We start from the raw sequence: 11,548 nt of genomic DNA on the forward strand, positions 1-11,548 counted from the left end.
TTCAGCTCAGGTCATGATCTCGCGGTTCGTGCGTTCGAGCCCCGTGTCGGGCTCTGTGCCGACAGTTCAGAGCCTGGAGCCTGCTTCGGGTTCTGCGTCTCCCTCTCTCCCTGCCCCTCCCCCGCTTGTGTTCTGTCTGTCTCTCTCTCAAAAATGAGTAAACATTAAAAAAAATTTTAAAGATATCTCCATATACATATATACACTCAGTTAATCATTTACATGATTTCAGGTCATGCTCCTTAGGGCGGGATGGAAAGGCAGAAAGAAGGACGAAAGACTCAGCACATGGCTTCTTCTAAACTGAGTTCTGAAGTCTCCCCCACCTCTGTTTTTGTTCCTCAGCTCCTCGGGGCCCTAGAGCAGGACGAGCAGGCCCGGCGACAGCGGCTGGCGTACAAGGTAGAACAGCTCATAAATGCCATGTCCCTGTCCATTGAGAGCTGAGAGACGGAGCCTCACGTTCCCGGGAAGAGGGACCCATGCAAGCCGTCACCCTGCGAGTCTCAGAAGAAGGACAAGTGAAGGGGATCAGACCCCAGAGCTTGGTGTCCCCTGAGACCCCATCACGGGGAGAGGGGAGGGCCCCTCTCCCCACGCCAGCCACGTTTCGTCACAGCCGGTTCCCGCAGGGAGAGACCATGGGTGCCGTCCCTCCACAGTGAGAACCAGAGAGAAGCAGGGGCCCAGAGAAGGCGGTTCTTCAAGCCGAGAGGCACGAACTGGGGACAGTTCTGCCTCTGTGACTGCTGCTTTGCATGAAAACTCATTTGATGTATATTGGGGAAATAATGAGAACTTTATTTAATTTTTTTTAAGAAAAGGAAAAAAAAAAAACAGAAATAAAACAAAAAGCCTCCCTGTTAATCCCGTCCAACTTCTGTTTCATTCTGATTTCTGCCCCCCTTCCTTCTTCCCTCCCCCCTTCCTCGAGTGACTCCTCTTTCCACATGCCAGAAAAAGCCTACAAAGAGAACCTGAGAGAAATTGGAGGGAAAACGATCATTTCCTTTCCCTTGAAATTACGAGAAAATGAGGAGGAGGAGAAGAACGAGCACAAGTTCACCCCAAACGCTTCGCCGAAACAGAGGCCAGGAAAACCTGGAATTATCCCGGCAGCCACAGGAGCATGGGAGCTACAGAGCGCGGTGCAGACGGCAGCGCCGTGGAGGGGGCTCAACCCGGCTGGCTGGGCGCAGAGCTTCACCTGCCACACCCCCGTGGGCTCTCATCCCTGCAGAGGAGCTCTGTGTCCATAGAGTGCCCAGTGCTTTTTGCTACGGCTTTTGGGTGCGTTTTCCTCTTGTCTCATCTCAAACCTCAAGAAGCGAGGAGCTGATCTTTGGTACTTTTCCCTTTGGTGTCTGTAAAGTTACTAGGAGACGCGGCGGAGAGCTGGGCCTCTCCCAGACCCGACGCCTGGCCTCCCTGCGGACACCGGGCAGCTTCGCCTTACATCAGTCACGGTCCTGAACCGGGCACCCTGGGGAAAGGGCCTGGAGGTGTGTGGCCCCCCCGGGAGATTCCATCTGGGAGCTGACTGGGGGACATGGGTGTCTGGCTTTAGATTGCGCTCCAGTCTGCCCGTGGTTTCTTGGCAATTCGAGAGAAAGCAAAAAGCAAACACTGTTTACAGCAAGCAATACTTGAAGAGCGTAGGGTAAAGATGCTGCCGTGTCGATTGCGACGCTTTCTTTCTATCGTTCTCTTGTGCCTGCAGAGGGGGAGACGGCCCTCCGCTCCTGTGTGGAAGCTTCTGGTCGGCTGAGCCCTGGCCTCAGTAGAAGTGACTGTAGCATCCCCACGTTACTGTCTCCTGCCTCTCTCTCCGCCTCTCCTGTCCTCATGAGTTTCAAGGACGAGTGGGTGGCTTCTCACTGGGCTCCTTTCTTTCTCACTCTCTTCTGCTGACACCTAAAACCATGGATGACCCACTCTCCTGAGTGTAGTTTCTAAACCAAGAGACCAAAGCTCCACACCCGGGTCCAAAGGCGCCGCGAAAGCCAGCGGGAGTCATGGGTCTGTTGGTGGCAAGACCTAGGTGACCGGGACAGCCACCAGAGTTTCCAGGCCTCCCACGCTGGCAAGGATCCAAGCAGGCAGCTCCAGCTTCTCTGTCAGAGCATCAGAGGGAAGGAGAAGGAGGGCGAGAGAAAGGCCAAGGGGTGGGAAGGAGGCAGGCAGGAGAGGACCACCGCTCCCTTCCTACTTTCTACTTTCCAAGGGTCTGCGGTGCTGAGAAACTGGACCAGGCAGCCCCACAGAGACCAGACCAGGGTCATTTCCTCTGTAATTAACTGTGGGCCCCAGCTTCTCTGTGCCATGGTTTACCTCCAAACAATTCCAATTTCCAAAGGCTCTGCTGACCACACTGGATTGCCAGGAAAGGACTGGGGGAGGGGGAGCTCTGCGGGCTGGCTTCCGTCCCCGGCGTGTGGCTGTGGAGTGCCGTGCTAACCACACAGCAGACATCGCCCGGGGTTCCTCAGCTCCAGTTTCTTGCTTGAATGCAGCTGACAGAGGGAAAGAGAAAAGCCTTCAGCAAAATACTCAGGAAACTCGCTCTTTTCATTATAATTCACAACCAGCCATGCCAAGGCCACTTTCTTCCGATAATCCACTTCTGCTAAAGTTTCTCTGGACCCTATTAATAGCCTGAAAGAAATACTAATGACTGGCCTTCCGCACTAAGCCAAAGTGTTTGCTCTTCATAGCACCCAAAGCTTCTCAGCTTGGAGCCTGTGATTTAGGGCGATGAAAGGAGAGAGGATGTGAGCAAGAGGCATGTGAGCCGGGGACTTGATCCCACCCACAGAAAAATCCCAGCCCGCCCTCCTGTTACATGTGAGCTGCGAGCGAAGGTTTTCTGATCACGCCCCTGCACGGACCAGCATCCGGGGTTTTGTTCCACCAAGAAGGAAAAGGAAGTTTGACGTTTCAACAGCTTCTCAACCAACACTTACCTCTATGCATCTCGGGTGGACACCCGAGTGTCAACCAGGAGCTACTTTGGGTGACTATTTGCTGCCCTGGGGCTGTTCCTTGAAGGTGTTTGGAGAGTTGGGGAGAAGGATGGGGGATAAGCCAACTGGAGAGTGGGGAGGAGAGGAACCAGAGCTGGCGTGAATGGTCTGGCCACATTCCTCAGGATTCCGTAAGAGTGTGGGGCATTGGGACGGCAAAGGAAGTGGCACAGGGGCGTCTCTGAGGAAGGAATTCAAGAAAGGACGACTCAGTGCGACTCAAGTCAGGCCGTGAGGGTGCACACTTGTCAAGCCTTGCCCCTTCGCCAGCTTCCCCTCTGTCCCTCCTCCACCAGCTCTTGGCTTTGGGTCATCAAGAGCCAATGGAGTCCGTGCCTGTAGGATGGGGAGAACGGGGAGTCGATTGGCCTCTCTCCCCCCTATTATCCAATTTGGAGATATTTGGAGCTCATGTAAGGAAAAAGTCACAGCCCCCACCCCACACGAAGCCAGCCATCTTGGAGGGAGGCAGGAAGGGCAACGTCTCTCAAAAATCAACCCAGCTTCGTTGCGTTTCGTTAATCTGCACCAGCGACGGTTCTCTGGAAAAGGCCCCCAGCAATGTGCTTGGCAAGGCAGGAGGTGCTAACGGACAAGACGAAGATGGGCGAGATGTCCATTTTGGTGGAGCAGGTCACTTTACCTGGTCTGCTGCCTCTGCCCTCCGCACGGGGGTGGAGGGCAGGTATTTCTGTGTATGCCCTCCTACCTCTCCCCACAGCACATCTCTCAAATCACTTCTGACCCACCACTGCAGAGAGCTCCCCTTCCTTGCAGAGCTCAGTCATTCACAGTGTGAATCAGCTGTTAACCTCGCTGGAGGGTGGGCGCTGGTTCCTACATTCATCCATTCAGGGAACCTTCATACACTGCAGCTATCTGCTAGGCACTGTTCTGGGTGCTGAAACGCAGCCATGAATAAGACCAAGAAGGACCTTCCAGCAGATTTGCTCTCCAGGCTACTGGTCCCTGCCACCAACTTAGTAGGTAAATTCTCCCCCACCACCTGCAGAGGGCATGAGTTTCGCAGAAAAGGGACCGGAAGAAGGAAGAAAGTGGACCAACCCAGCTGCCTTACCTTATTCTGGGGACATTCCTTGCGCAGTGAGAGGCTCTATCCTTTCTCCTGCCGCTGTCCCTTCTGGTGGCGCGTCCCCTGCTGCTTGAGCTCCTGACCTTTCTTCATTTCCACCAAATGGGGACAAGAAATAGCGTTCAAGGCCTCTGGCCCTGCTGAGCATGAAGCAGAAGCGATGGATGGGTGTGCTGGACTAAAAATGATCCGGGCAGAACAAAAAGAGAATGTTTGAAAGCCTCTGGCTGAGAAATCTCCAGGTGCATCCCAGTTGCCACACAGGCCCCCATTAACCTGCAGCAGGTAAACACTGGGCCAGCAGTCGCCCTGGGGGAGGCCATTTTTTCCCCAGGCACACTGTGCTGCATCTGAGGCGCCTGGAGCCTGGCTACTGATGGGAAAGAGCTGAGGCTCTTGGGGCAGGGGGAAGGGGAGCGGTGAGAAAATGCAAAACAGCCTCATACTTACAGGGCTTTGGCAGCAGATCTCGCGGGAAGATGGGGAGATGAAGTTCAGGGCCTTGTCTCCGGAACAAGCTTTGAAAAAATGCCAGGATCCCCTTCATAACTCCAGGGTCTCTCTTCTCGGTCTCTTGACTTTCTCCTGGTTTCCCCAGAGGAGGAAGTTTTAGCACCCGGGCCTCAGTGTTACCATGAATGAAAGTTTCACTCTTGGTGTCAGGGATGCCCTAGGAGCTGACCGATCGAGATCACTGCTTGTCAAACAGGGCCCCAGCCCAACAAGCAGACTGGAGATTCTGGGCTTCTCGTGGATATGTCTGTCTCGTTCTCCTCGCTGTAACAGGGCTCCACCTTCAGACGGGGCTCTGTTCTTTCTGCTGTGAAGCTTACTCCTCCCGTCTAGCCTCCAGGAAGATGGGAGGCACCTTTGGACATCAGTCAAGGCCCTGCCTTTGGCTTTATTTGCCCTCTATGTTGACATTTCAAGTGGAGAACATAGTGGAACGTGGTCCCCCTCCATACAGGGCAGACATTAGCAAGTCTGTTGGGGAACAAGGGACAAGCCCACGAAACTAGGGACCTGAGCCCACCTGCCTCTCCCCCCGACTTCTCCTACCCAAACTCACTCTTCTTGACACACTGGAATCTGTATTATATATATTTTTAAGAAAATACAATGATAGTTGTCTGGTTTTGTTGTTTTTACAGGTGTTGTGGAAAAAAAAACTGTAAGAAAATTAAGTATTTAAAATGTTCCAATAAAATGGGGTTTTTTTTTTGGTTATTCTAATATATTATTGTGTACCTATTGTAAATACGAAACACTCCTATTTTGCAAGCCAAGGACACCATTTGTACTGTTGTTATATATAAATAAAGTTTACTGGATAAAAAAAAAAACACCTTCTATCTTCAAATAAACCTGGTTGTTCAGCCACATAGACGCCAAATAACATTTCACAGGCATATACAAGAAGCAAGTTACTCATGGGAAGATGAGCTAAGTTGTTTTAAGGGACTTCTAGAATTCTCTCTGGAACCAGAGCTTATTAATGTCCAGTCATCATCATCAACACACACACACACACACACACACACACACACACACACTCTGCTCCAGCCTGTACCAATAGGTGAACACTGCCCCCTAGCCCCAAGACCCCAGAATACAGGGGTTTTTTTCCAACAAAAGACGGATGGTGCAGACACTTTGGGTTGAGACCATTTGCCAGGGAAGAATGAGGTCTCGGGAGAATGAGGAGATCCATCCCTAGTCCTTCCTGAAATTTACATTCATTCATATGTACAAAACATTTATTGAGCGTGATGTATGGCATCATGGCACGGTGGGGTGGGGGTGGGGTGGGAATCATAAATGAAGAACACATGACCCTTTTCCCCTCATCAACCTTTTAGGGGGGTGAAAAGCGCAAGGATTCTGAAAAAGGAATGTCTTGGCCACACCACGAGAAGGGTGTTTTTGCGGTTTTCCTTTCATTTTCAGTTAAGAGACTAAGGATAAATCAGGGAATGATGCCAGAAAGTGTGTGCCTTTAGATCCAGCACGGGCAGGGTGTGGGAGGGGAGGGAGAGGGTGGGCCCTGGCCCCCAGGATCAGTTGGGCTGATGGGGAGTCCAGTCAAATAGCCTGAGAGGTAGGGAGTTGATGGGTTGACCTGAGGATGCCACACCCCTTCCTCTCTTCTGTGCTTCCATTTTTCTCTTTCTCTCTCTGGTACCCCGAAATGTCCACTCTCGGCAGGTAAAAGGAGGAGGTGAAGGTAGCCCAAGAGACTGTCAATCTGACATCTCAGAAAACTGTGTGCCAGGAAACCACTGAGGGCTCTCTTTACGATGTTGAGGTCAGAACTCTTTTCCGGGCACACAGGCTTGAACTCACGTCAAGAGTGGAGCCTTCTGAAGGATGAGGTGCAGCCCTGCCCTTAGCGGGCCTCCAATCTGCTGGGGGAGACAGCCCCTGCCTTCAAGGTGCCTCCAGCCTGACGGCGGAGACACGGACCCTGCTCTCAAAGACAGCCCCGTCTCACACGGATGCCAACACGTAGGTGAATGGGGCCTGGGACTCGAAGCACCAAATCATCTAAAGAGGTGCATGTACCTAAATACAGTGCATGCTGGGGCTATAGACTTGTCATGGATTCAAAGGGAGAATCTCTGCTACGACTTTTCAGTCCTTTCTCCACAGCGTCTGAGTTTATGAGGTTTGTGCGCATGCACGTGGGGACACACACACACACACACACACACACACACACACTGTTCCCTGAGAGACAGGAGAGATGCAAATGGTCGTCCCGAGGGTGAGGAAATGCAAACACAACACCCTGAAGAGCCTGGAGAAGAGCACAGTGCTGGGGCCTGTGTATAATTAGGACACTGTTTGCCACTGCACAGAGGGTTTTGTTGGTGAGTGCAGAAACCAACATAAAGCATCCTCCGCTTCTGTTTTAAACGCAGACCGAGAGCACTGGAGGCCCTCTGTTGCACCACAGGGAGAAAGGTGCAATCATTTCATGCGGCCCTGGTGAGCCCCATGGCCTGTGCCCATGTGGGGCGGGGGCAGTCGGATGGGGTCGGCCGCACTGGGACACTGGGCCTCGTGGACTCGATGGAGGGGGCCGTTTCTCTGTTTCCCCAATCTTCTTGCGCCTCCCCGTCTCTTCCCTCAGCAACTTGGACTTCAGGCACCTCCATTATTAAATATCTGCTGCAGGAACTACCTTCCTCAGGGAAGGAAGAGATGGGGGAGGAGGGAATCTACAGGTGCCTGTCAGGGAAGGAAGCGACGGGGAATCTACGGGTGTCCGTCTGTCCCGCTCTCTGTCATAGGCCCAGGACAGAGCACAGTGAGGGTCCGGCCCGCAGCAGATGCCAGTAAGAATGTTCGGAAAGAATGAATGATTGAACACATACGGTTTGGGGACCACCTACCGTATTCCAGGTACTAGAACATCTCCTCCTATGGTAGGCGTGTTCCATTTTTGTAGTCTGAGGCTCAGACAGGTTAAGGGATTTGCTGAAGGTCACACAGCGACTGCAGAGTTCGAACTGCATGTTCTTTCCACAGCACTACGCTGCCTTTCGTTAGCTCTAGACCATTTAATACTCGGAAGTCTTCCCCAGAAACGAGTCCTCCCTCTTGTCACAAGCAGGTGCTGTGGGAGCACTCGTCAGCCTTCGCTAACATTCATATTTGTTCAATACAGCCTCTGTCTATTCATCACTCGCAGGGAGCACGACACTGGATTAGGCACTGTCAGACGTGTAGACGGGAAAAGAAAGCTAAGCTTTTAAGTTGCAACTTTCCCAGAATGTACAGTCTAATGTCAATACCGAATCATTATTCTAAGAGAGAAGGACCCATCCCTTTTCTTAGTGGGAATGACATACCATTTTCACTATAAGTGCAAAAGAATTTCACCGAACTGCAGCCGTAGGATGATCAGAGAGCTGGGCCCCTCAACTGAGGAAACCCCTGCGCGATCCATAAGCCACTCGAGAGAACCCGGGGAAGTAGGGGCTGCTGGAAATCTGTGCCTGATCAACAATGACACCATGAGTTGATCACACCTCTCGGCTCAGCGAGCGAGCGGAAACACAGAGGAGGCTCCCGCCTTATTTGGCTGCTAGAAGCTTGGAGCCAAATTCGTGGCCCACCCGTGGCACACATTCAGGACCTTCTGATGCATATGCGATGGTGATACTCATCCTACTCCTGATTCTGCTTTATATCTGTCTTATCTATCTTTATTCCTCATTCTTCTCTCCTTTCTTTTCCCTTTTCTCCTTTCGAGATAGTGTTCGCGAATCTTTCCCTGGCTAAGAGCATAGGACTTGGATTCAGATTGCCTGGGGTTGAATTCCACTCCCATGCGGTGTGATCTGGGACAAGTTGCAGAACCTCTCTGTGTATCAATTCTCCAATCTATAAAATGGGGATACTATATATTAAATAGGGCTTTTGAATGGCTCAAGTAAGATAATGTATATAATGGACTCTGTAGATACTATTATAGATAAATGAGGGAAAGTATTAACCATCCATCCTTCTTTTATAGGCCGTCCAGTAGGACCTACAGGCAGGAGGAAATGAGAGTCTCTATCTGGCTGTGGGAAGAAACTGAATTAATGCTCATACGTTTCACAAAGGCATCTGGTGCCTGAGAGTTAAGCCCTAAGGAGCCTAGGCATGGATGTTGACCAAGGAAAATGGGAGATGAATCAAGGCTTTACCCAAAGGCAAAAACAGCCATGAAGCAGCCAGGAAATCTGCTAAAAGCAGATAGAAAGTAGCAGAGAGAAGTGACTCCAGCCAACCCCCATGTACTCAAGCTACAGACAGAGTCCAGCAGGTTCCAAAGTCAGTAGGTGGCTTCCTGAGAGCTTGAGAAGGGCCCGGGTCCAAAAAGTGGGGTCTAGTAGGAAAGATGAGCCTTCACCCAGAGAGCCAAGGGGCAGGTCAGGCCCACAGGCCCAGAGAAGGGGCCCTGGAGAAGGGCACATAGGCTAGAGGCAGAGGACATAGATCCCAGGAGGGCCGATTCCCAGCGAGAAGCCAGGGCAGCAGAGGAGGAGAAGAAATGAAGTGCTCACCAGACCTGGGAGGGGTGCTTTTCCTATCTCCCATCAGGGACAAGTCTGGACACCTCCCTCCCCAGTTGGATCCAGGTAAGTGTATGAGTCACGGTTTCCCAGAGAATGAGAACCCACAGAACAATACGGTGCGGGTCCAGGCGTTGGCGTGTATGCATAGGGATGTATGTGGGGAGGAGGGTAGATCGACAGAGACTTTCTGGAACTGGTTCAAGTCTGCAGGGCAGGCCGGCTGGCAATTCGGGCCAGAGCTGATGTTGCAGTCTCGAGCCCAGACGCTGTCCGGAGGCAGAATTTATTCTTCTTTGGGAACCTCACTGTGACTCTTAAGGCGTTCAGCTGTTAGATGAGTCCTCCCCATACTGTGAAGGGCAATCTGCTTTATTCAAAGTCTACTGTTTATAAATCCTACTCACATCTAAAAACTACCCCCCTTTGTTTTGAGAGACAAGGAGAGAACACGTACGCACAAGCAAACAAGTAGGGAAGGCACAGAGAGAGAGAGAGAAAGAGAGGGAGACAGGGTCTTAAGCAGGCTTCACGCCCGGCACAGAGCCCGCCGCAGGGCTCGATCTCACGACCATGAGGTCAAGACCTGAGTGGAAATCAAGAGTTGGACACTTAACCAACTGAGCCGCCCAGGCGCCCCTGGAAAGAACCTTTGCAGCAACATTGGGACTCGTGTTTGACCGCACACGTGGGCACCATAGTGTAGCTGAGCTGCTCCGTTAAATTAACCATCACAGTGAGCAAAAGACCACTTCCTGTCAAACACTGAGGCGAAACTCCATGTAAGGGAATCTCTAAATCCATCTACTTGGATGCTTTTTTTTTTTTCTTTTAAATTGTGGTGAAATATACATAACGGAAAATGTACCATGTTAACCATTGTTAAGCGTACGGTTCAGGCACATTAAGTACATTTACATTGTTGTGCTTCTATCACCTCCATCCATCTCTAGAACTCATTTCATCTTGCAACACTCTGTATCCATTAAACCATAACTCCCTGTGCTCCTCTCCCCAAGCCCCTGACATCCACTATTTTACAACGTGATGCTTTTTTTTTTTTTTTTAATCTGATTTCTTTCACTCTTAATTTCCTGGTATAAACTGCTTTTGAAAAATCCCAACCGTTGCTGGCAAAGCACAGAAGAAAAGGGACGAACGTCAACGAGGTGGGCAGTGACCTCAAGGCCAAGCCTGGCAAAGGGACGGTGAGGGTTCCAACTCCAGACTGGGGAAGAGGGGCTGACTCTCTGAGTCATCACGGGGAACAATAGAAAGTGGGAAAAACCAGAAACCATTCCCTTTTCTGGCTTTTCTCCTGAATGCTCATAAATGTCCGTCATCCTAGTCCATTTATAAGAGCCCCACCAAGAAGCATACACCAGGAACTAGTACCAAAAAAGGTAGTTGTTTAATCCCCAAGAGTCGCGCAGAATTCCGTGATTCCAGGTCCGTCTTCCGAGTCTCATCTTTCCTTTGGCTCCCCATCTTCATTTGGCTCAACTTCTCAGTTGCTGGCTGTCACCTCAAGTGCCCCTGACTCTGAGGATGCATTTTAGAAAAGCTGAACCTGGCGCTCTGGTGGGTCCGAAACACCCCCAGCTCCCCGGGAGGGGAACCCGAGGGGGCGGGCCCGGGAGGGTAGGAAGGGAGCCCTCCATCCATGCGCTGCCACAGTCTGCCTCCACCCCCACCCAGGACGACCCACAGTGATTCTGAAGGGCCCCAAACCACAATGGGAGCTAAATCCCAGCTGACAACAGCAAACCTCGAGCTTCGGGAACTACAGGAACTCTCCTCCTCTTCTTTTACGTTAGAGGCAGCTCTTAGCCTCTATCTCAACTCGGTGTCCCTGTAAGGAGGGTAAGGACACAGACAGAGAACAGAAGCAGACGTAATCACTCCTCTCGGCCAGTTCCCCCAGTGTTGGGGTCCCGAGTTCTTCGTCAACCTTGTTGAATGGGGTAAGGTAAGGTACAAGGGGAGGAGACGTGCACACACGGGCGAGCTAAATGGAGGCTCAGAGAGAATACATAACAAATCCAGAATCGCGCTGAGGTTAGTGGCATCCTTGGGACTTGACCCCAGGTCTTCACAAGCTGTGACATCAGTGGTCTTCAGGGCTTATTAAAGGGGCCTCATCTGTTCCAGCACAGAGCGCTCCCAGACCCAGCCTGTGACAACAGCACTCAAGTTTTCCGGGTCCTCAGTCCTGTGCCAGCCTAGCGAGGGCAACCCACAGCAACCCACAAGACTTCTGGAGGGGTGGGTCAGGCCACCGAGTCAGTGTGCTCAGGGGTCCGCCCCAGCCACTGGGCCTGTCCCCTCCTAAAGCCCTAATCCACCGCTAACTCACTTGGGTGACC

The 11,548-nt window shown here is 51.7% G+C and overlaps 1 protein-coding gene across 1 annotated transcript in view; it reads left to right on the forward strand.

The window, feature by feature from the left end:
- Positions 1-2,393, forward strand: part of PLXNA2 (plexin A2) — a 207,387-nt gene extending 204,994 nt beyond the window's left edge. The window contains exon 32 of the mRNA XM_042975512.1: positions 346-2,393. Coding sequence (XP_042831446.1) covers positions 346-447 — 102 coding nt within the window. The 3' untranslated portion in view covers positions 448-2,393. The remainder of the gene's footprint in view (positions 1-345) is intronic.
- Positions 2,394-11,548: the final 9,155 nt, after the last annotated feature.

This window comes from Panthera tigris, chromosome F3 (assembly GCF_018350195.1).
Source record: "Panthera tigris isolate Pti1 chromosome F3, P.tigris_Pti1_mat1.1, whole genome shotgun sequence".
Lineage (NCBI taxonomy): Eukaryota > Metazoa > Chordata > Mammalia > Carnivora > Felidae > Panthera > Panthera tigris.